This window comes from Chelon labrosus (assembly GCF_963514085.1).
Source record: "Chelon labrosus genome assembly, chromosome: 16".
NCBI lineage: Eukaryota > Metazoa > Chordata > Actinopteri > Mugiliformes > Mugilidae > Chelon > Chelon labrosus.
Window position 1 is genome coordinate 9,866,631 of NC_140349.1, and position 24,306 is coordinate 9,890,936.

The following is a 24,306-nucleotide window of genomic DNA, read 5'->3' on the forward strand; positions in this document are numbered from 1 at the left end:
TTTAATTTTGACAAGCCAGATTGTGAGAAACTAATCCTACCGTGTTTGCGTGCCAACAGGAACAGCCAGTACTATGAGAAGGTGCCTGACCCTCTGGATCTGAGCACCATCGAGAAGCAAATCCTCACCGGCCATTATAAAACCGTTGAAGCATTTGACACTGACATGCTCAAAGTGTTTCGCAATGCTGAGGTAGGCACTTCATGATACTTTACAGACACAAATGTTCTCATTTTATGTTGCAGACACACATTTTTAGTTTAACGTCACAGATTGCTGGTGGAAAGATTTACAATCTTCGCTCTTCTCAGTCGAGAAAAGGAACCATACTACTGGAGGAACTAAACTCAGGAATTAATAACTAACTGAAAATCTCTTTGTGCTGTCCCATGAGCATTTTGACCATATCTGTAGAACCGCAGAGACAAATCAGTCCTGTGAGGATTAAAAAAAATGGTGGCAACAATTTCAATCTAACTTTAAACACAAAGAAACAACAACATAGACTAATGTTGTTCTTTGTGTCTGTCATGGCATCACTCCAGTCTATTCGTTGGATCTCAATTGTTACTTAAAATAACTCAATTTGTTCTTATACTCTCTCCCTCAGTTACTTTTAATGCTGATAAACAACAATGTGTCCACCTCTCTTCCTGGGTCTGTGAATGAGGTTCACATTGTTGCTGCAGCATTACATTAAGCCTCGCAAGCGTCACCTTAATAGTGACTGAATGTTTAGAAAGTACTACTCTTTCAGCAGGGATGTGGGACCGGCGTAGATAGACTCAGCCCTTATCAGATTACAAGTCTGGTAACACGTCACACGCATTTCATTATGAGGCTTCAACCAGAACAGAGAACACAGCATGACTTGTATGACTATGTCGCTGTTGCTCTTCTGTCCATCCGCCAATATGATTTGATTGGCCGGCAGATTTTTCCCGAGGCATAATCTGTTCCCAAAGGAACGACTCCAGACCAACTTTCCCCCACAAAAATGTAGTGGGTGGGGGAAGTTCAGAAAGGCTTCTAGTCTTGTAGGGGTGTTCGCCCAGAATACAGCTAGATTTACAGCTACAGTTAATGTATAGAAACTCAAATTTTAACTTAAAAAAACAAGAGTTCCTGCAGTGGTAACAGTTACCTGGAGTAAATGATAAACCCACAGCCAAGAGAATTAAATCTGGTCCTGAACTAATTTGTGCCAACTTCCATTACATTAGTCAAATTTGAAAATATTTAATTGCAAACTGAACGTTTAATCATCTGTCAGTTAATTTCTATCAACAATCGCGAGAAACTCAAATTGCAGGAAGACCGAGGCTGTTGCAACATCCTGTTTTCATCGCTGATAAGAATAACACTTGTGAGTCTCTCGAGTATGATCCCAGAGCTCAATCAATACCAGAAAGCGTAATTAAAATGCTCATTTAAGCTGTTACTGCGCAACTCCAACACATTCTTCCTCCCACTCAGTCATTGCTTTTCCCTCTTCCTGCCTCGCTCACAAACACCTCCCAAATGGGATATAACTTCACGACTGCTGATGCTCTGCACACACGTTGCAGGCCCTTTTGATTTACATCTGTATAGCTTAGCAGTTTAAACAAGTGCCACTTGAAAGCTCTCAGGGTAGCTTACTCTTCCAGTCTGAGAAGTTTGAAGTGGATGTATAAATTAGAATCACCCTTTCCCCCCCCAAGGCCCTTTTTGGCGGACTGAAAGAAGCATGAGTGGAATGTGGATTATTGAGCTGTGGGGTGTAGCCTTGTCTTCCAAATGATGGCAGTTTTGAATGCAGCTTTCTGTGTCAATGACCTTTGTCCTGCAGGGAATTGCCCTGCAGGCACATCTATTCAAAGTCTAGGTGACTGAATGATGAGCGTGAAGTTCTGGGGTCAAATGTGTACTCTTCTGCCTTATTTTCTGCCATTTGGGAGGTCTTGTAGTCCCTGTGCTGTGTGTCAGAAGAAATCAGTGACGCTTAAGCGATTTCCTAAAAAATGCCTGTGTCTTGTTCCTTTCCTCTAGAAATATTACGGCAGGAAGTCATCGGTAGGCAGGGACGTGTGTCGGCTGCGGAAAGCCTACTACAGCGCTCGCCATGAAGCTGCGGTCCAGATTGATGAGATTGTGGGCGAGACTGCGAGTGAAGCGGACAGCTCCGATTCGCTGGAGCGCGACCATGGCCACCACCATCACGGAGGAGGAGGACCGGGCTCCCACGACAAGGACGACGACGTCATCCGTTGCATATGTGGAATGTACAAGGACGAAGGCCTGATGATCCAGTGCGAAAAGTGCATGGTAATGGAATAACAGTAATTGAAAAAAGCTGTTGTAACGGAGTTTTACTTGGACTGGCAAAGAAAGAAATCCATTTTCCATAATTTCCTTTCACCCATGATAGGTTACACCTGTTTAAGTGTGTGCATTCCTCTTGAGACTGCACCTATCTACTTTGTCAAGGAGATTTTCCAATTAGAGTACGCCGTCAGTCCTTTGTGTTTTATTATCAGTTATTTTTAGATGGAGGATAACAAATATTTATGGAGGTTAGGTTGTGACTCATCAGCACAGAATAGATTTATACTGTGGAGCGTTGACTCTTTTAAGCGTCTAACGATACTAACTAGAATGTAATTTCGTTTTTGTCCAAGTCCTCTAACAATCGTTTTTGTCATAACAGGTGTGGCAGCACTTTGACTGTATGCGGTTGGAGACTGAGGTGGAGCACTACCTGTGTGAGCAGTGTGACCCTCGGCCAGTGGACAGGGTACGTCTATACCAGCAAAGAAAAATAAATGAATGAATGCAGACGTTATTATCGCCTCTTCCTAGTCACAAATTTGTCACCACCCTCTTCTGATCTCCCTTGTATGTGTTGTTGTCATGACAGGAAGTGCCCATGTTACCCCAGCCCAGTTACGCCCAGGCTGGCTCTATTTACTACATCTGTCTCCTTAGAGATGACCTGCTGCTGCACCAAGGTACGAAGACAACAGAAACCAGCAATCATGTGCTCACTTGTGCTCTACCCTCTGCACCTTGAGAGCAATTTAATAGCCCTTGAGTGTTTTGTTTTTGCTGACCTTGAGTAGTTTTAGTCGCTGCAGTGATGTGCAGAGCACTCCGGGACAACTTGACATGACTGTTGCTGTGGTTATAAGTGGAACAGGGCACACTTATGACCACACCCAGGTACGCCTATCAGAGATATTGGGCGCGGATAGAAATGAAACAGGCGTGACACTGTTAATCAGGCAGAAACAGAAACAGAAACATTGATTCTTTAAGCAGTTTTTAACAGTTAAGTCAAAGAAATTTCTGTAAATTATATCTTTTTACTACTCATTAATAGTAAATAAGTTCATCCACCAATGTTGTCTTAATGTTTCACTCCTCCAGGTGACTTCACTGTTGTACAAAAATAACCTGAAAGCGTGTGTGTGTGTTTTGTGCAGGTGATTGTGTGTATCTGATGAGAGACAGCAGACGCACACCTGAAGGACAGCCCGTCAGGCAGTCTTACCGTCTCTTGTCTCACATCAACCGAGACAAGCTTGACATCTTCCGAATCGAGAAACTATGGAAGAACGAAAAGTAAGTTTATCACACAAACCACCTGTGAACGGGCGGCGTGATGCTCCGTAGTTAACCTGCCAGCGAGAATAATGAATTACATTGTTTGATTTGACGGCCTTTATGTTTCCGCTTAATCTCCAAAGGGGTGAGCGGTTTGCCTTTGGACATCACTACTTCCGTCCTCATGAGACGCACCACTCGCCATCACGCCGTTTCTACCAGAATGAGTTGTTCCGCATGCCGCTGTATGAGATCATCCCCCTAGAGGCGGTGGTGGGAACCTGCTGTGTCCTCGATCTCTACACTTACTGCAAGGGTGAGAAGAAAAATACACAATTTTACCCACGTATGCTGATTTAACCTTTGTGAAAGAATAATTCATCGATATCCTTGTGGCAAATGTTCTGAATGTGTGTACATGAAGCAGTACAGTTCTGAAAGACAAAGGTTAATATTGCCTTATGGCTTGTTTCCAAACTCGACCGACACGCACCGCATAAAATAAACAAGCATTTGCTCTTTTAATGTGACTTAATTACAGCAGTTCCTTTCTAATACTCAATACATTCTTCCTACAGGACGGCCGAAGGGTGTGAAAGAGCAGGATGTGTACATTTGCGATTACCGCTTGGACAAGTCGGCCCACCTTTTCTACAAGATCCATCGGAACCGCTACCCAGTCTGCACCAAGCCATATGCCTTCAACCACTTCCCCAAGCGGCTCACGCCCAAAAGAGACTTCTCGGTGAGAGTGATTTGGGGGTCCTGACAGGTCGGGGCTGCTGGGGTGGGATCTGTTACTGATTTATAAACACTGAAAGATATTTTAAGAGTGGAGTTAATATTACAGGCCAGGGCGTATTTTGCCTCTCCACCTCATCTCGCTCACAGTGTATAGGCAGCCTGCAGCTTAATCTCAGGTGGAGGTGTAATGTTACCCACAGAAAACCACATCAAAGTACCTGCTTTGTAATTTTGTCATTTGTGTTAGCAAGTTTATTTCTCGGGCAGTAGATTAAAATATTTAATCGCGACTAAATTCATGATTCCCACAGTACACAACACGTGTTAACGGAATTTATTCGTACTTTTTTTTTTTCTTTTTTAATATAGCTGATTTAAATGTTCCTGAAGGGGATATATTTAAAGTTTGTATTAATCTCACGAACATCTCAACTCCCCGCTCAGTTCATAACTCCGCTCACATCACCAGTAAATGCTGATAACTTGAACCTTCTGGCAGGACTTGGACAGGAATTACAGGAAGCTGTACTTGTAGTTTCTTTATCCGTTTGTACTTTTTTGGCAATTTTGACTCTACAGGGCATATTACTGTCCTCCTCAGGGTTAAATTATTTACTAAGGCAGCATGACTGCTTGCTTTCCGCAGCGTTACTGCTCCACTGCAAATTAACTGCATTAAATTTTAATTAGATTAAAACAATTCAATTAAATTTTTAAGGCGATGATTTCTATTTAAAAAAAAAAACCCAGAGATGATTGTTAAGTTTAAAGCGAATAAGAATAAAAAATTCCTCCTAAGTGCTTAGTTTTTAGCTTAACGCTTTGATAAGTTCTCTGTTTTTACCCTTTATGGACAGTGAGATGATCCATAACTGATTTTGCCGCACCTTTGCAAACCTTCACTTATCTGAAACCTTAGTGAGCTACATGAAACTAATACTATCTGATCCGGGTCTGTCTCTTGCAGCCTCATTATGTTCCCGACAACTACAAGAGGAACGGTGGCCGATCGGCCTGGAAAAGCGAACGACCCAAAGAATCTGGAGGCTGCGAGGATGACGGCTCCTCCTGCGACCGCGGCGAGGACTTTCCCCCTGAGGTGGAAGACGGACGGGGAGCGGAGGACGACATGGACGTGGCTCCAGAGGATTCAGAACTTCTTTCAGCCAAGTCCAGAAGAACGGAGCGGGAAAGGGAGGGAGATGAGGACGAAGACGAAGAGGAGGAAGAGGAGGAAGGACAGGAGGCTGAGGAGCAGCGCAAGGAGCTGGAGGAAGCGTCCACTGAGAGGATAGGAGAGATGCTTGAGCTGCCGTCGTCCTCCGCTTCATCGCCTCTGCACCACCCAGCGCTGGGCAGGAGGGAGGCTCAGAGGGAACGACTCAATAAGATTCTGCTGGATCTGCTGCACAGAACACCCAGCAAGAACGGTGAGGGACCGGGAACAAAGCAGGGGGGTAGGTCAACAGATGAATGAGGGTTTTTGTTACACATCATTCAAACATGTGAAATTAGGCACATTGTTACTGCTTATGATTTCTGAATCAATAAGGTTTGGAATAATGAAAATTAAATTTGCTGATAGAATAGTCTGTCTAATAAATAATTAACCTATGATGTGCCATTTAAAGCATGCGCTAGCTAGGACTGGCAGTTGAAGTTTGCCCATAGTTATGCGTGTTCTTTCAGAAATCAGATTTGAGAGTGACTGGTTGTTGGACCGAGGGAGTTGTAAAAATGAAATTTATGTAGGTATTGTTACCTAATATTATATTAATCTAGTAAAGTTCTTAATGGATAATCTCAGTTTTTATTCCTGTGTGCTGTAAAGCTCTGTGGTTGTCTAAAAACCATTATAAAAAGCTTTGCGTTGCTTCGCTAGAGTAAACCTCTTATTTGGAGTTGATCTCAAACCATACAGCAGCGAAAAGTACAGCACTTTTTTTCTTTATGAGGAATAAAATGGGCTGGGGAGTGCCACACACAAAAGTCAGAAGAGACTAATACGTTGTTTTTTTTCATTGAGCTTGTTGGCAGTAACATGAATATAGAGTTTTCCCAGTTTTATACCTCACCTGTGTCACAGTAAGTCCTTCCTAAAGCACCACCATGACCTGTTTTCATGCTTAAAGCAATCTCAGGAAGTGTTTGATGATAAACAATGACAAAATAGATCAGAATAGAATCTGGATTAACAGTAAAAACAAGGCTAAAGGAAGAACCTGTATTAGGAAAGAATTTAATGACTAGTCTTTCTTAACACGCCTGTCAAAAGTCTTAAGTGCATCAGTATGATAAAATACACATTACCTTTGGTGATTCTTTAATACAATACAATACGTCTTATATGTGTGCAAGCTCCTAATTCCCCTCCTCTCTCTGTGTCTGTAGCCATCGATGTCACTTATCTCCTTGAGGAAGGTGCAGGGAGGAGGCTACGGCGGCGGACACTCGGATTTGGTGATTTCGTTGGCAGAAAATGACGTTTCTACGTGCCTGTCAAGCACACTGCCTTTCACTATAGTGAGCAACGGGCAGAAAACGGAGAGACAGCAAGAAGGGAAACGAGCATTGTTGGTTATCCTGCCATTAAGGACCACAATGCATCCCTGGGGGCCTCTTCCAGTTTACCTCTTCCAAGACTGTCACCTCAACTCTGAGAGGGTGGAGGGGGTTTGGAAGCGCTGACTCCATGGCAATTTCAGCTTTTCAGGAGTTCTCAAGGAGCACGAAGAAAGCTGACGCAGACTTCTGGCTTATTTAAGTAGTATCATGCAAAACATGTTTAAAAGAAAAAAAAAAAACATAGGAGAAAAACCCATGCACTTAAATGCATTGAACATTACAAACATGGGTCGATGAATTCCACTAGCTAGCATCAGAAATGAAACAAGTGGTACTGAATAGGGATGGATAGAGCGGAGGGATGGCTTGTTTCAGTCAGTGGGGATGTGAATGCTGGAGAATTGTTCCCCCTAGTGGGACCTAGCTGCAATGGAAAAAAGAAAAAAAGAAATGGATGAGAGGAGATCTGCGCCAGGACCGTGGGGGGAAAATGTCATAGGAGAAAAGTTAAGATGAGCAGTGTGCTCAGATGCTGCTCTTGAGAAAGAGAGAACTAGGGTGGTGAACTGCACTTTTGGTACCATGGCTATTGTGAAGCTCTGTGTAATGTATCTATAATAAAACACACTAACACTCTCAGTATTGGATGATGCAGTTTGACAAAAAAAAAAGTGAGTTTAAAAGTCTATTATCTTTTTCCTGTTATACTGTAGTAACTCATTTAGGAACAGAAGAGGCCTGTGGTGTTTTTAGAGGAAAGGAAAGGGAGGGAAGGTTGAGTGTGCGCTTTTGTCAGTCAAAGGATTTTGTTATTATTTTTTTATTTTCACGTGAGGCAGTCAGCTTCGCCCCTGGTTTTTGAAGTAACATGATTCACCAGCTTAACTAAATCAGGCAGGGACGGGGGATACCGGCTCCAACTGTAACGCCTTACACAGCCGTGCTCCGACTGCCTTGTGTGCGAGTGTGTGCGTGCATACACACGCAGTGTGTGTCTGTACTCTGCCAGATTTCATGAAAATGTACCTTTTTAAAAAAAACAACAAAACTGACAAAACATTAAGGGCTCGATGGCAATTAACAGTTTTAAGAAAACTATGGAAAACAATACTTAACATGAAATGTATCGTGATGGTCATATTTTCTTATATTCTGTGATGGGTGGGGCGGTGTAACTGTATATTGGGAATGGGAGGGACTCAAGATCTCTTTTTGTCTTCTGACTATGTTCCTGGTTGCCATGGAGAATGTTTTAAAAAAAAAAAAAAAAGAAAGAAGAAAGAAATTGTGATATTTGATGAGATTTCTTTTCCCCCCCAAAATGCCTCTGCTAAAAAGGGACGGCCTGCAATGTCCCCGTGTGGTAAACTGACAGAGAAGTGACGAGAATGAGACACTGACAGAGAGAGAGAGAGAGAGAGAGGGAACAGCTGAAGGCCAACAGTGCCAAGTTATGTAAATATACACACTTTACATTGAGGAGTGTCTCTAAAAGCAATATCTTGAAAAATGGATTTTGTTTATTATTGTACTGTACAGCCCTAAATGTATTATGATTATTATTATAATAATATTATAATTTCTTCCGTTTGTATTACTATAATGAAGACACTTAAGCTTGGAGGAAAATGATTTTTTTAATGTCCAGAATATCTCACCGTAACTGTCCTGATGACATAAAAACTTAAGCTGGGTTTTCGTTGCCTATAAATAAAATTCATCTATGTACTGCATGAGCGAGAAGAATGTCAGAAACGGACACAGAAGGCATTTGGACATGACAGTGACTCAGCAACGACACCTTTGTCGCTGAATATTGTTAATAATATTACTTTTTAAGGAGAAATGTACTCCTTGTTTTTTGCTGCAAAGTGTTGAACACTAAAAAAACAAACCAACATAAAAATGTTAATGATATTTTTAAACGGTGACAGACACAAAAGTCAAATCTGTCAGCCCAATATCATGTTATTATTTTTGTTTTTCTTTCAGATAGGAAGCGGTTCCGTTTTGTGATAGCGGTCATTGTATGATGCTTGTACTTGTATTTGTGTGTTTTGTGTGATTCGTTTAGTTATTTTTAGACAATCACAAAATAAGATGCAAGCATTGTAAATGGCAGACTGGCGGACATTTTGTGATGTGTACAGTTTGTCAAAAAAAAAAAACTTCTTCCACTCGTTGAAAGTTTGTAATTATGATTCTTAAGTCATGGAAAAAAAATGCTGTTGGTTTTTACTTTTTGTTTTATATTTGTTTTTGTTTTGTTTTTTGTTTTTTTGTTTGTTTTTTTAATAAAAAGCACTACATTATTGTGAGTATACTTGACGTTGTCCTGCTTTCAAAACTCCTAATATACTTCACACGAGTGCAAAAATTCAATTTAACAGTGAAAATTAGATTTAATACATTTAATATCAGATCAAATTAAAATTTGAAAATCATAGTTTCAGAGTCACTTTATAAATGTTACCTCAGTTTCTCATTCAGTGTAAGTTCACATCAATTTCTCCTGCAAAATATATACAGGAAATAGTTTGTTCGCAGTGCAAACTCTCGCGATACTACTGCATTTAGCTGTTGATATCGTAAATGAAATACGTACACATATGAATGTAGACATTCTCGTTAGTATTATAACGTAGACCATACGTAAATTTCACATGTTTCCAAAGAAATAAAAAAATCAAATCTTTATTACTGATCATCTTAAGGTAGACCAGTGGCAGTGGAAGTCTCGCGATAACTCACAGGCTGAGCTGAGAGTCAGTTACCATGGTAACACAAACGATCAGGCGGCTCGGTTAACTGAACGATAAAGCGGTGTTGCCTTACTTGTGCTGAATTCTATCCTCTACTTAATGATTTAGCTGTCTAACTGCTTTTCAGCTAAGACACAACAATGTCTGACGAGAGAAGAGAAACGAAGAGAGCAAACGCTCAGGATGAAGGCTCGAAAAATGAAGGTTAGCTTGAGTTGGTTCACGTTAACAAACGAGCACCAACTGCCGTTCTGGGCCGTTTATTACCGTTATTTACCTATCTGGGAACATAATGGGTGTGGAAACAATGCAGTGGCACAACGGTTTAAATGTTAATTTATATAGTTTTTAGTTCTATGACACAGCACTAGGTGTTTTGTGAGCGTGATATAGTTCAGTATGTTTATGTGAAAAGTAAGTATCCATTTCTCCCTGGAATATTTATCATATATGGAAATACTGCATACCACATTACCATTAAATACAAATAATTAAATTTTGACAGGTATATCAGCAAAATAAAGTAAGCTTAAGCCAGTGCATGTATCCTAATCATGAAGTGATTTGAAATTGTTTACGTTGGATGAAGTTTTAGAGACATAACCTAGCATTAGACTGGAAAAGGGATGCTCAGCAGGGGAAACTGGTTAATACATTCAATCTGGTGCTGGATTTCCACACCCAGTCACTGTTTTTATTTATTTATTTATTATTATTATTATTATTATATAAAGACCTGGCTTTGTGACATTTAGTTCAGGAATTCACGCCCTCTTTGTGCTTTTCAACCATCCGCCCTCCTGTTGTTCTCCAGGACTGACTCCAACAACGTCTGCGCAGACCTTCAGTAAGTAAAACGATCTTGCTGTTTGTCCTCTAGTTTGGATGTGGTAACAGTTTGCATGGTCAGTGCCTGAACACCATGTGCTGTACAGATGAATATCAGTGCTGCGGAAACGTGGAGATCGACTTCCCTCGGCTTTGTGCTCTCCTGGACATAAAGTACATTCCAGCTGTAAAGACCAGGATCCCAAGTTTGTCCACCACTGGACCTAAAGGAGGCCACACTGGTAATTATTTCAGTTTGAAACTGTGAACCAAAGAATATTAAAGATCTGGGAACAGTGCCACAGTACAGATCACTATGTTGAAAAAGAGTAAATATATTGTTATTGCTCTTTTTATTATCTCAGCCTTTGTCAAGTTTTAATTATCATAGTTTCACCTCCAAAAGACAACCATCCAGAGGAAAAATGTGAACCTTTTTGGTATAAACCATGTCTACACGTTGAGCTGTATAAGGAAGACCCCCTCACCGCCAACATATTGAAGGTTTCTGGTAAGAACATGACAACACAAGGAAATCTTCCATAACCATAACCATTTGACTGGTAGTTTAAGTCGGCAGCTAACACTGTTTTTATATTCATGCCATGGTTTAATACAAATGCTGTCTCATGTCAGAGACAGAAAAAAAAATGCAGTGTGTCTTTGAAATGTTTGGCAAGAACCTAATCAAATTTGTAATGGAAACGCAGGATGGAAATTGAATGAGCAGTTTTTCCGAGTGCTGTTGAAGATGATTCCCTCCATGAGAGATCTACGGAGGATTCTGTGAGTAATGAGCTGCTGGAGAGAGACCGTGAGACACTCTTGTTACATGGTGAACATGGTTCGAGCTGTCACTGCTTTGTTCTTGTTTGTTTGTGTAATCTTGTCGTCTGCGTTGCAGGTTTTGGCAGGCGGGACTGACAGATCAGATGGTGATCTCCCTCATGAACACGGTATCTCTGTGCTCCGGCCTCAGGTGAGTAGATTTTTTACTGCCATTCAAACTGGGAGTCTTTGTTTTGGAGCTCCCTGCATCACCACGTATCTAAATGCAAAATTGATGTGTAAGTTCTAAACGTTGCAGATAAATTTACTCTAACTTTGTCTAAACAATACTTTGTATTATCTCAGGATTGTGGCACTGGAGGGCAACACTCTCCCAGAGCAGAGCTACCACCTTCTTCTCTCTGAGGACAGCGTGTGAGTCACCGTCATCTGCACGTGTCATGTGTTGTACAGAACATCTTCAAAGAAACCTTGATCTCCATTCACACACTCCTGCACGTACATTCTTCTGAGGTGTTTCTTTGCTCAAGTCTCACTCAGTTGTCCCTGCGAAATAATCGGATTGGAGATGAAGGCGCTCGTCTCATTGGTTTGGCTCTCTCAACGACCCGATCCGCTAACAAGAACCTTACGTCACTCAACCTGGCATTCAACTCAATTGGTGATGCAGGAGCTAAGTACATTGCACAGGTATAACCCAGAACTGTCTCCATATTCCCCCGTGGATGTCCCCCACATGACTCCTTCTTCTTGTTTTGCCTCTCAGGGCCTACGGTTCAATCGTACTTTGCGTTTTCTCGCGCTGACCAACAACCACATTGGAGACTCAGGAGCTGCTCATCTGGCAGGGGTATCCGTTTTCACCAAAGATTTTAACTGACAGATAATGCTGTTAAAATTAGTGGTTGAGTTTCTTTAAATCATATTCTGCTTATTGAATTATATTGTGTAATTTAATAAGCGTCCAATGCACACCGCTTCCATTTTCAGATACTTTGTGAGTTTGCTCTAACTCATGAAGAAGTAGTTGAGAGGAGGAAGCTCCTGCTGGAAAGAGCGCAGTCTGTAAGTGGGACTGTTTTCTAAAGTTAATACCCAGTCTACCTTAAAACTACCCCTCACCCTAAACACCAGTGTGTACTGTAGAAAAAGTGCTAAGTAGCATTACTCTCACTTTGATATGTTGGTACACATTTAAATTGACTGATCTGTTCTTCAGTCTGCTCTTAAGGCTGAAGAATCATCTGATGAACACGTTGCTTCAGTGCTCAGCAGCTCTTCACTGAGTGGCAGCAAAGGAGAGAACGAAGTCCACTCCAAAAAAAAGGTAACATGCCAATAGTGTAAAATTGACAGCAAAAAGTGAATATGCAAGAGCCGAAGCTTAAAGGTGTCTGTTAAATTACAGGAAGCGTCCAAAAAAGACAAGAAACCAGCTGCTGACAAAGAAAACCAGAAGATCAGCAAGACCCGTAATGGCTTGTGTCACAGATAAACATTTATTCTCTTATCCTCTGACAGCAGGGGCTTTGTCTTTTCATCGCTGTCTTTTTAAATCTCTCCCAGCTTCCGATAAAAAGGCATCTCAGGGTAAAGATGGGAAGCCTGGGGGGAAAGAGGTAGAACCGTCTGAACCGGAGGTACCGGAAACATGTTTTCTGAATCAACTCCATTCACTATGGATGTAAATGTACACAGAACAGGATATTACTTAATTAGCTTTACTTTTTCTGCAAAACAAATCAAGTACTGACCTGAAACCCATTAGGTTAACACGGTTTTATGCAATAAAAATGGTCTTGATGAATCTGATTTGAACACATTTTGTTTCCTCGTCCATCAGCAGCCCGAGTTGGTGGAGAAAGTGAACCCCCTCCTGGACGAGTTGGTGAATTACAGGGACGGACTGCTCTGTCTTCCTGGGAACACGACTCTCACCACTCTCTGTCTGGCAGGTCAGCAACAGCAGTTTATTCAACTCTGACTGAAAATCAAATCACATCTACAATTAAATGTGACGGCAGAAATATTTACAAATCCATTACAATTATTGTGGAAAGGTTTCCTACAGCATAGATGTTGTTTTTGGGTCTTACTTCACACAGTCATACTTTCATTATTTGATTTGATTTAATGTGTATACAAGTCACACTAGGTTAATGAAATTATTAATCATTATTTTGCAGGAGCTGGTTAACCATTAAAAGAACCCTAAAGAAGTTTTTAAAGAATTGAATGGCTGTGTCACATGTTTGTTTGTCTAGGAAACAGAATCACAGAGAAGTCATTACCTCTGATCCTGACATCACTGGAGATGCAGCATGAGAAAAAACTACTGCCGCGTCTCTATCTGCAGGTAGGATTTTATTTACAGTGGACTCAGCTGACCCTGTGTTTGGATGTGTGTACACAATTAACTTTAACCTTGGTACAAAGTACATTTTAAACTTTTTCAGTTAAAATGCTTTCGTGTGGTACTGTCATTTTATTCATCTCAAGTTTATTATGTCCCACCTTGTACTCTGTTTTGTTTGTGAGTTACCATAAACAAACTTTAAATAAATTCAGCTGTGTTTACAGTCGCTGGTTTGTGTCATGATTTCTGATCTCTCCGCCACAGAGAAACCGCTTCCCACCGGAGTGTGAGAGTTACGTGACGATACAGAAACTGATGGAGCACAGAGATCTACTTAGAAAGCAGCTCTGAACGTGCAGAGGTGAAGGGAGAGGAGGCACAGTTCATTTTCCGATGTCCTCTGTTTTATAGCAATAAGGGTTATTTTTTTATTCTTAATTTTTTTTTTTTAAATAAGTGACACTGAGTGTGTCAGCTCCTTGGGACCTTGAAGTGCCACCAGGAGGCCTTCTTAGGGAAAAAAATGAACTATTTTAGGTTTCATTGTATAAATTTACACTTTTAAAGATCATATACTGTAAACAGGAAATATAAGAATCTGAATCTGTACTTTTTACTTTTTTGTACTTTTGTGTTTTTTACATTTACCAAACAAGTGACACTGTTTAGTGTTTATTTTTTCCAGAAACTAAAAATGTATGTTGTGATATTTATGTTGTGATACTACTAACTACAGAAACATTAAGAATAGTTTCTTTATCAGATAAAGAAATATTCATAAAGAAACGTATCTGTTTATGCCACAGGACTTTTAGCAATAATGTTAGCACTGCAGTGGGTTGAGGAAAATCAGACAATAAACACTGTTACTGCATCTGATGGTTTATCTGCACTCGCAAGCTTTAAATCTGGAAGGTCAGCAAGTTAGAACAGATCTGATAACTGAAATATTTCACATAAAAATTGCATGGAAAGAAAGGGTATGTATATTTGCTTCTTTCAGATTGTTATAAGCAAAAATGAAGCTAAGTCACTAATCACATCATATTCAGTTTCAGTCTGGTAGGAGCACTGGGATAATAATAAAACAGGAAGACACCCAATATACAAAAACAAGTTGGAGTTTGGAGAAAAGTACACTGGAATTGAAAAGAAGTAAATGTCACCACACGCCTGAGAGTTGGTCATAGAGGTCAGGAAAGTGTTGAACCGTTGAACATGTCATTCTTCATTGCACCAAGTATTTCAGTCACTGGGTAGGATCTTAAACAAGACAAATGACAGAGCAAGAAGTTATATCATCATAGTCAAATTTATATAAAATATTGTAGTTCTTTTTTTCCTGTTTTATTTAATCTTCCACACTCCAGTCCAGTTGATGGCGGTGATGCCCCTGTAAGCTGCTTAAAAAGAAAAGAAGATGAAGAACGAAGCCCTCACCAAGATGGCCGCCAACTTCGTCACTTCCGGCTCGTGCTCAAACGAGCCACCAATATCAACCCCTCGCTTCCGGTAAAGCCTCCTTTTCGGCAGCGGCTATTTCCTCGCCAACATGCCAGTGAGTATCCTCAGGCCGTGGCAGAATGATATTTTGACTATTAAACCAAATGTTGGAGAGTCGCCGCGCGGCTTAACACGTACATAAGACATTAGCGATTCGACTGGTTCCGGTTTTAGACGGTTTCGTCGGGGCTCGGTCCCAGTTTTTCCACAATAACTGTTCACTTTGGAGCGCGTTGCGAGCTCATTGTGACACAAGATGGCTGCGCGCACGCCGCAAACATGGAGCCAGTTATACGGAGGAAACTATAACCCCGAAAACCAAAGGTTAACCGTTGCAGTTTAATCTGCGTTTGTGTCTTTGGCTCAACTGCCTCGTTGCTTTACCGCTAAAACACAACATTTAAAGAATCAGCTGCGTTGGGGGAAAATGCGCACCCTGCGTTACCTAATCCTAGCAATGTAGGCCAACCGAGAAGCCTCAAGAAACGGAGCAGCCCTGTATCCGAACAAAAAAGACCTGATGTAGTTTAGTCCAAATAATGACATTTAAGTGACTGTAATCTAGTAATTTTATATATTCCGTGTTGTGTGTGGTGAGTCAATAGTGATCTTTATACCTGATTAGTTCAACGTTTTTCTTTTTTCCCCCCACCTTTTCTTCCACATTGCAGCTCGCAAAAGACTTGTTGCACCCATCCCCTGAGGAGGAGAAGAGGAGGCACAAGAAGAAGCGTCTAGTCCAGAGTCCTAACTCTTACTTTATGGATGTGAAGTGTCCAGGTACGGATCGGTTCTCTCGTTTTTGGCTCGGTCGATTTAAGTTTGTTCACCTCAGCCCAGGGGTCTTAAATGTGGCGCGTTTGTGTTTTGTTTTCCAGGATGCTACAAGATCACCACGGTGTTCAGCCACGCTCAGACAGTCGTGCTGTGTGTGGGCTGTTCGACAGTCCTCTGTCAGCCCACTGGAGGCAAAGCCCGCCTCACAGAGGGTCAGTATTCATCAGTTCATCCACAACATTCGGAGCTAAATCGTCCTTGAATTCAGTTTTGCAATCCTGCGGCACAAAGCCTGTGTTTCTGAGAATGAGCAAATCTACTTGATGTATTTATTAGATAATTATCCTAGATTTATGGCAGGAATAGTGTGAGGAATGTCTCGGCTAAACTGAAATTGCAAATCATCTGTTGAAGCACTTTTTTTGGTTGCCTAATCTAGACTTTTTTCGTTTTACTAGTACCCACCGACGCTCTAAAGCTTAAATATTTTTGTCTTTTCTTTTTATTGCTCTATTTGTGATGATTTTATTACGTGCATTTTAAAAACAGAACAATTTTGCACTGATATCAACCACTACCAGACAAATATAACTAACAAAGCAGCTTCTAGATGCTAGAGCTTTGTCAATGTGAAATGATCAGGAGGATTGACTCCGGTTGTGTAGAAGTGACTCTTAAGATGCCATCTTTGGGAAAACAATACACCGGACGCACTGCCAAGTGACTGGACTTCCTCTTTCGTGGTCTTCCAATCTCATTCCAGTGCCAGATCAACCTCAGTTTGCAGAAGGGTTGAGCTAGACCACTGGCTCCCCCCTTTCGAAGGCTGAGAACAAACGTACGGCACAGGTCGGATGCTGCTGGTCGCTCATTTAGCGTTAGTGATGTTGACCTCATCAGTCACAGCGATGGAAAGCGATGACTCTTGCATCGGCAGCACAATAGCCACGTGCACCGCCTGCAGCGTTTCCGTACCGTAAGGCCTCTCTTTTGTCAGCGGCGGACTGACTGTCATTGTCTCTTCTTGCAGGGTGCTCATTCAGGAGGAAGCAGCACTAGCTGTTCTCCCCGGAGCTGAAGGGGAGAGGAGGGGATGGACCGGTTGATATCAGCGTCTTCTGCCTCCGGAGATGGCGGTCTGATCTGGAACGAGACCTGAAGACTTGACTGGACAGCAGATGGATTCCTCTGTTCACGTCGACAGATCGGTTGTTGCTGTAACTCCACCCTCCAACCCTGTCTCTCTAAATAAAATTTTGTTTTGGCTAAAGGAAATGTTTGTGTGTGTTTACTTAACTGCTTTAAGGACTTTTTTTTTTTTAAGACACATTTAAAGCAAGGTCTGTTTTTAAGTTGTCGGCCGCACTGCCAAGTGACTGGACTTCCTCTTTCGTGGTCTTCCAATCTCATTCCAGTGCCAGATCAACCTCGGTTTGCAGAAGGGTTGATCTAGACCACTGGATCCCCCCTTTCGAAGGCTGAGAACAAATGTATAGCACAGGTTGGATGCTGCTAGTCACTCAGTGTAGGAGATGTGGGTCCATCAGTCAACAGTGATGGAAAATGATGACTTTAGTAACAGCAGCACGATAACCACATGCACCTCCTGCAGTTAAGACACATTAAATGCATAGATGTTTGTCTTATCAGCTTTATTACAAAGTATTACAGGTTAAGATTTAATGTTTTTTTTTTTTTGTACCATCCCAAACTAGATGTAGGCAGTTTTTAGTAGTGATTAGAGATAAAACTACTCACTGACTGCTGTTATAAAACCTCCCTTGAACTTTCCAGGCTCATTTATTTCGTTTAATGTTCAATCAATTCATGAACTTATATCAACCTATTGATTAATGAATCATAAATGATTCTTGATGGGTTGTTATTTCACCGTCACTCCAGGAGCTTTGTAAATTGGTTATGACTCAATTCTACATGTTTTATGATTATTTCTGCTACTAGAAAACATTTTTACACAGATCTGTACAATCTTCATCTCACTACAATGGCCCGTCTTTCCCCTTGTGTAAGAAAAAGAGTCCCACAGCATTACGTGCAGAAACCATCTCCCTTAAGTCTCTTTTATCTGTCTGCCCCGCTCACGCCGGCGGCCTCCGTCTTCCCCTCCCTCTCCCGGAGCAGGTGGCGGATGGAGGAGTTCTGCGTGGACAGGGTGCTGGAGAGGAGCGGCATCAGGCTCCTGAAGCCCTCCCTCAGCTCCACCACGTGCTTCTCCAGGCTGTGGATGTGCGTGTCCAGCTCCCCCCTGCAGCCCTGCACCTCCGACAGCACGTCGTACATCAGGCTCTGCATCTGCGTTGGCGTCCGAAGGTTAACGTCCACAAAGAGAAAGGGAAAAGGGTGTCAGGGAATCGGACCCTACTTTGTTCGGGTGTTTGACAAGAGGGGGGTAATGTAAAGCGGCGCCTTCACTTGCCTCTCTCACCTTGCAGAGGTCAACGAGTGTGCTCGCCTGATCTGCAAGAATCCTCTTTTCCATCTTCACTCTCCGCAGCCTGGAGATTTAGCAGTTTCATTAGTATTACAGTTTAACAGAAGAAATATTTAAAGGGCAGTTAAACCTTTACATGCAACGCCATCAAGAGTTTATGGGGTGAAAGCAGATCAAATAAAACTAAGAAAGAGGTGCAATTAAAGCAAACCCAACCTGCAGGATAATAGTAAATGCTGTAGTGGTCATCAAGTATAAAATAATAGCCCCTTATAGAGGTCCATCTACCTGAAGAGTAACGGCAAACCTCCAGAAAGGCCTGAGCTGAGCCACATTAGGGGTTCAGCATTTCATTTTTAAATTTTTTTATTCCATAAGTCTTACTTGAACATTCAGAAGCACAGATCTCTGAACCCAGAGGACTTCAATCTCTTCAAAAGTGAAGTGATGTGAAAAATGTAGTGGATTCAACTTTTAATAGATCAATTCTGTCTCAGGTAAGCATATGTAAAGATTAATGAAATGTAAATAAAAGTAATAATTTAATGCATTGATTGTTGTTATTGGGGGGGAGTGTCTTACTGGTGGATGGCCAGGAGGAGCTTCCGCTGGTGCATGCGGACTCTGGTGTGATCTCTTTCTCTTGACAGCTTAGTGTGCTTGTAGATGAGCCAAGTCTCTCTCAGCACATTTGCGGCGGCGATTTTTATCTAGCGAGGGGACACGGGGAAAAATAAATGAAGATAAATAAATAAAATAAAAAATCACCGGGTGAGTTACCGCGCGTTTATGCACATAACCTCCAAAGTGCTCTTATTTACTGCACAAGGCTGGACAACAGCAACAAACTGTGGCAATATATTCAACGGTGCTGCAGACATTTTGACTCATGGTGCTCAACTTTTAAATCGGAAAACTCATTAGGTGAGAAAATTGCTGCTTTTGGCGCCAACAGTTAGCATCTTAAAAAAAAAAAAAATCCGCTGCATCAGAATTTCCCCAAATTTATACTCGTTCTTGGCGTAATCTGATGGCACGAAGCTGTTTCCACACCAAAAGTCAAAATGAAATGAATTCTATGGTTACTGATGCCAAATAAGGCGTATTTAATTAACATTAAAATAAAATCCAGCTGCAAAATTCACCCTCTTGGAGATGTGGGAGTCCATCATGAAGTTGTGAACGTGCTTCTCCGCTCTGGTCAGCTCCAGCTTCCTGGCGACCACCGCCACCACCAGGACCGTGCAGCCGGCTCCCTGCAATTAGGATTAGACATTTGTCAGAATCTGAGATAATCTCTGCGCTGCCTCCTTGTTAATGAGCAAACTCGTCACCATTATGCCCGTGAGGAGGCAGATGCTGCGGCCGCAGTAGGTGTGAGGGACGACGTCTCCGTAACCGATGGACAAGAAGGTGACGGACACCATCCACAAGGCCTCCATGTAGTTGCTGCTCAGGTCCCTGTAGTTGTGGTGTCTGCAGGAGGGAAAGACTCTCTCATTATCGAGAATATTCTCATCTCCCGGCCACGGGAGCTACACTGCAGCTCTGCAGAGTGAATTTATTGCCGTGGAAGAAATATGAAAGTGATCCTGTACATCTCTCCCAGGAGTCTGATGATTATGAAATATTAAACACGACCGAGCACACACCTCTCGCACACGTGCAAGCCCCACGCCGCCACAATCCACAGAGACACGCTGAAGATCATCAGCACCGTGCCGGGGTAGGTCGTCATCAGCGTTTTGCCCACAAAGCGGGTGTTGAAGTGTATCTGGAGATCACAAACGGGACGCGTCATTTCGACAGCAGGGGCCCCTGCACTCAGCCAGACTATTTAGGAGAGCCCCTGTCGGATTATGATTCTGTAATTCAGGGGAGATGAGGGATAAGAACTAAACTTGTTCTCAATCTGGCTTGATACACGGATAGTAGGTTTGGCGTTGCAGAGGTGGGGCGGGGTCAAAAGTCATATCCAATCACTCTTAAATGGCGTCAATGGGGGAATTAGGGATTAGCCGGGTGGATGCTGTCGACTGTGGAAAAGAAAGCAGACAAGCAAAGGAGAGACGGCGAGGGGCATAATCAGCATGTGAGACCAGTGTGGGGTGGGGGGTTCATGGGATCGAAACTGTGATAATCACACCTCAAGTGTCACACCTTTACAGACCTCTCGGCCCACCTAGACATGAGACATAAACAGATGTGCGTGAAATGCTCATAAAGGAAGCCCAAGCCCAAATCCCTGTCCATAACGTAGACTTTTAGATTTCTGCCGCCCAATCACATCCAGTTTTTTTTAAATGATCTCATCACAGCACTATCCAAAGCCAGATTCTGCAGGGGGGCGAGGGCACGGGTTGGTTGACCCCCCCCCCCCCTCCCACCTTGTTCAGCGCCCCGATGCTGCGGGAGGCCGTGTCCGTGAAGAGGCGGCTGTGCAGCATCATGGCCCGGCCCAGCAGGTAGAGCCTCAGGAACATGGGCAGAGCCAGGACGATCTCCAGCTCCGTCTCGGACAGCGTGAGGCGGGACTTGGTCTGCTGGAGGTACGCCAGCAGGCCCACCGGGTAAGGATGGATGGCCACCGCCGCCAGCTCCAGGACGATCAGAGCCAAGCGGTCCGTCGTCATGGCAATGCGCCAGTCTTCCGCGCCGATGTCGTGGACGTAGAGCTGAACCACGGGGGGGAGGAGGAGGGGGGAAGAGTGCATTAAAATGAAATCGAGCTCTTTAAAGGACTGCATAAAGCTGCGGGGGTCACAGGACAGAAAGGAAGCATCACTCCGATTATACAAGAGGAGGAAGAGGAGGTTACATAATGAACAGATGAGCTACCTGCACCTCACAGCAGTGGTACGCTACGATGAGGCCGAGCAGGATGAGTGTGGAGAAGCTGATGACTGACTTGAGCGCGATGGAGTAGATGGAGCTCTGTGGGGGACACACACACACACACACATAACATCACCATCATCGGCTGATTACAAAAGCTCAGATCTATGAAATGGCCGCGGCAATCCCGTGTAAGCCTCTCATCTTATATACGTTCATGTACATAATCCACTTGCTCGGTGTAATGAACATAATCTTACTGTGCATTTTCCTGCTGAGCGCGATAAGAACAACACCAGTGGATAGAGACGACAGTGTGATTTAAACTTTTGGTAAAAGGTTACATGACAGAATCAGATCCACATTTCTCCTAGGCTTTCCCGAGGCCTTGCTCCGCTTGCCCTCTCTCTGACCTTGCTGTAGACGCTCCAGGAGAGCTCCGTCTCCATCACCATCATCACCACCCCGAATAAACCCACGGCCAGGGCGCAGTCGTTCAGCCGCTGCCTCCTCAGGAACAGAGCCCTCCTGTGGACCAGCCGCCACCCCATGTTGTGGGTCTTTTTGTACTGGTCGTCCTTCTCCTTCTTCTTCGGGCTGTGCCGGGGGCTGGGGCCGGGGCTCGAGCCTGGACCGGGACCCCCGGCGCCCGGCAGCGGTCCTTTGCCCTCGCACCGCCGCTCCTGCCGCTGCTGGGATGCTTCGGCGTCCTGTTGGAGGTGGTCGTCCCTGCTGGTGATGATTATCTCGGGGAGGCTGTGGCGGTTGTGCATCTCCAAAGAAACGTTGCCCGACTTGCGGCGCGCCCGGCCGTCGCCGTCCCCGGCGTCCAGGTGGGACCTGCTGGGACTCTTGAAGGGCGACCCTCGAGGAGAAACGGGCACATCGGTGAAAGACGTGACCCTCTCCCGGAGCCTGTGGGGCCCCGCGGTTTTGGATTTGCACTGCTGATTTCGCTCCCTGTGCGCCGGGGCGTGTCTGCCCCCCGGCGACTTCTTCTCACACTTCCTCTCTTTGCCCTTGGTTTTGTCTCCCTTCCTGGCCGAGCGAGGGGAAGGCGTCGTCACGTACAGGTGGCCGTTGTACAAAGGAGTGGTGGCCATGGCCTGGGTTCTGTCCATCCACACGGTGTGGTCCACGGACGTCTGGACTGTGTGGTGTATCCCGCACTGGGGTGAGCAGGCCTGAGCTGGAGGAACGGCTCTTGGCGGGAGGAGGGGGCGGTGGTCCTCCACCTCGTCTCCATCCACCACTGATAAGTTCATAGAAGGGGAGTGCTCCATGGTGACAGGGATTAAAGGTCTTTCAAAGAGGGAGAAAGATGGAAATATTAGACAAAGCAAGAAACACAGTTTAATCGTAAACTGCAGCTTATGTTAAAGTCATTAAAAGCAACTTTTTATTACTGTTAACTTCACTCATGCTCACTTTTATTCCATGAGTTTAAAGCTTTAATTCTTTAGACGTAGAAAAGCTAAAAAAAACAGCAATAGAAAATCTTGTTTTCACACAGAGCAATGAAAATTCAGTCGTTGTGTAAGCTTTAAATGTTTTTAATCTTACCTTTTCGACGACGGTCTTGAAGGTCACATCTGTCACAAGCCAAAACAGATCCTCATGTGAAATCCAGCAGCCACTTGAAAAGACTCAAACAGTTTCATTAAAAACCTTTCAATTAAAACAAAAAGAAAAACTCTCATTAAACAGCTTGACCACGGTAAAGCAGCGCGCTCAGATCAAATATTCCAAACGCTCCTGCATTCACGCATGTATGAACTTCCCAGCAATCCATCCATCCAGCAGCAGCCTCAGCATCCCCGGAGCTCCTCCCATGGATCCGAGCAGAGGTTATGAACTCGTCCCAGGTACGGCGGCGACTTATGAGGCAAAGACCCGCGGATATCCGTTACATTTCCAGTCATTTATCTCATTGCCCGGCTGCGGTTTATCCTGCCCTGCGGCCGTCCACCACCATCAGGGCGTCCTCCTTAAAGCTGGAGGGGCTTAATAAATGCAGAGACCTAAGTTGCAGATGTTGCGTGGAGCGGAGGCAAAGACTGAGTCATCTGTCAGACTTGTTTTTTTTTTTTTTTTTTTTTTATTTAGCCAGGATTGGCAGATTTCATCCTCCCCGTGTGTGTGTGCGTTGAGAAGACGTCTGCTCAAACATGGGCGGCCTGCTGGCAAATCAGAATGAAAAGATCCCCAGAGTCTGATAAGAAGTGCTGCTACATGGCTCTTCCTTTGTGGTTTGAGCCTCGAGAGAAGAGGGAGGAGGGGGGGGGGGGGGTCACACAAACTTTTTAAAATATATCTAATCTTCAAAAAAGAGAATACCAGCCCTCAATAGCAATTCAGCAGATTAGCACCGAAGATTAATCAAGTGAGACGGAGATGTGACGCTTATGAGCTTATAAAATGTGTCACCCCTCAATCGAACAATATGCACGGAGCGCAGAGTGGAGTATTAAACATTAAAGTCATAACAATGACATTCAGCATCATTTATTCATCCAAATCCGGGTGACAGATGGGCCCACAGATAATAGAGCCTCCGGGAAGGGAGGGAGGGGAGGCATCCGGATAGTAGCAGGATAAAGAACGGCATTATTTAATCTGAAGACAACATGTATTTAAAGATGGACAGAGGGAGGAGGAGGAGGAGGAGGAGGAGGGCGGCGGCGGTGGAGGCTGAAAGTGAATGTGCACAGGTGGGAAGAGCTAAAGCATGGTCTGATCATCCACTCTGATTTTCTTCAGACGTGCTCTCCAGATGTAAAATAAGATTAATTATGCTGAAACTACTCGGTTCTACTCAGGGACTTAGCCAGATGCTGCTGTCTGGATTTGTTTTTTGTTGTTTTGATATTCCGCAGGCCGTGAACTCCCAACTGTCTGTGTGGCTGTCAACATCAAACTGATGTCGTGGAGGGTAAATAAACACTCATTTGAATAATTAGTTTGCAAAAAAAAAAAACTCTACACTCTGCTCCGGTTATACAGACTATGCAAATGTTCCTAGATGACGTTGTCCTTCTGATAACACGACGCTGAAAGGTTATATGCACATCTGCAAGACTTCAAATTCATTCAAAGCTGCTGCCAGACTC

General features: G+C 43.5%; 5 protein-coding genes across 7 annotated transcripts in view; 3 read left to right on the forward strand and 2 right to left on the reverse strand.

The window, feature by feature from the left end:
• The window catches only part of ash1l (ash1 (absent, small, or homeotic)-like), a 29,277-nt gene extending 20,060 nt beyond the window's left edge, over positions 1 to 9,217 (forward strand). For 2 of the 3 annotated variants that reach the window (XM_084563142.1, XM_084563143.1), the window contains exons 19-27: positions 60 to 192; positions 2,032 to 2,307; positions 2,690 to 2,776; positions 2,900 to 2,990; positions 3,465 to 3,603; positions 3,729 to 3,901; positions 4,164 to 4,330; positions 5,297 to 5,786; positions 6,721 to 9,217. In XM_084563142.1, coding sequence (XP_084419268.1) covers positions 60 to 192; positions 2,032 to 2,307; positions 2,690 to 2,776; positions 2,900 to 2,990; positions 3,465 to 3,603; positions 3,729 to 3,901; positions 4,164 to 4,330; positions 5,297 to 5,786; positions 6,721 to 6,812 — 1,648 coding nt within the window. In that variant the 3' untranslated portion in view covers positions 6,813 to 9,217. The remainder of the gene's footprint in view (positions 1 to 59; positions 193 to 2,031; positions 2,308 to 2,689; positions 2,777 to 2,899; positions 2,991 to 3,464; positions 3,604 to 3,728; positions 3,902 to 4,163; positions 4,331 to 5,296; positions 5,787 to 6,720) is intronic. The other variant, XM_084563144.1, reaches the window with a different exon arrangement.
• Positions 9,218 to 9,796: 579 nt separating this feature from the next.
• lrrc71 (leucine rich repeat containing 71) lies at positions 9,797 to 14,119 on the forward strand (the record flags this gene model as incomplete). Its single annotated transcript, XM_084562686.1, has 16 exons — positions 9,797 to 9,860; positions 10,471 to 10,503; positions 10,592 to 10,726; positions 10,891 to 10,995; positions 11,195 to 11,270; positions 11,389 to 11,463; positions 11,619 to 11,687; positions 11,804 to 11,963; positions 12,040 to 12,123; positions 12,264 to 12,338; positions 12,493 to 12,600; positions 12,682 to 12,745; positions 12,840 to 12,913; positions 13,120 to 13,228; positions 13,538 to 13,629; positions 13,894 to 14,119. 16 exons carry the CDS (start codon positions 9,797 to 9,799, stop codon positions 13,978 to 13,980), a joined length of 1,410 nt encoding a protein of 469 aa, XP_084418812.1. The 3' UTR covers positions 13,981 to 14,119.
• Positions 14,120 to 15,151: 1,032 nt separating this feature from the next.
• On the forward strand, positions 15,152 to 17,184 carry rps27.1 (ribosomal protein S27 isoform 1). Its single transcript, XM_084562795.1, has 4 exons — positions 15,152 to 15,187; positions 15,804 to 15,912; positions 16,011 to 16,121; positions 16,940 to 17,184. The coding sequence occupies exons 1-4, from the start codon at positions 15,182 to 15,184 to the stop codon at positions 16,966 to 16,968; spliced, it is 255 nt and encodes an 84-aa protein (XP_084418921.1). The 5' UTR covers positions 15,152 to 15,181; the 3' UTR covers positions 16,969 to 17,184.
• Positions 17,185 to 17,780: 596 nt separating this feature from the next.
• Positions 17,781 to 21,969, reverse strand: LOC311500977 (small conductance calcium-activated potassium channel protein 3-like; the record flags this gene model as incomplete). The annotated part of the gene is made up of 9 exons (XM_084562616.1): positions 17,781 to 18,222; positions 18,356 to 18,425; positions 18,944 to 19,071; positions 19,507 to 19,617; positions 19,696 to 19,896; positions 20,010 to 20,135; positions 20,749 to 21,036; positions 21,200 to 21,295; positions 21,610 to 21,969. 9 exons carry the CDS (start codon positions 21,967 to 21,969, stop codon positions 17,992 to 17,994), a joined length of 1,611 nt encoding a protein of 536 aa, XP_084418742.1. The 3' UTR covers positions 17,781 to 17,991.
• A 156-nt stretch (positions 21,970 to 22,125) lies between these two features.
• snx27a (sorting nexin 27a) overlaps positions 22,126 to 24,306 on the reverse strand; it is a 46,379-nt gene continuing 44,198 nt past the window's right edge. Inside the window, exons 13-14 of the mRNA XM_084563567.1 lie at positions 22,760 to 22,788; positions 22,126 to 22,498 (exon numbers count right to left, since the gene is read on the reverse strand). Of these exons, the coding sequence (XP_084419693.1) occupies positions 22,196 to 22,498; positions 22,760 to 22,788 (332 nt within the window). The 3' untranslated portion in view covers positions 22,126 to 22,195. The remainder of the gene's footprint in view (positions 22,499 to 22,759; positions 22,789 to 24,306) is intronic.

Coding starts and splice junctions, on each gene's coding strand:
- rps27.1 (XM_084562795.1), top strand. Junction 15,913..16,010: donor TATGGATGTGAAGTGTCCAG/GTACGGATCGGT, acceptor TTTGTTTTCCAG/GATGCTACAAGATCACCACG. Junction 16,122..16,939: donor CAAAGCCCGCCTCACAGAGG/GTCAGTATTCAT, acceptor CTCTTCTTGCAG/GGTGCTCATTCAGGAGGAAG.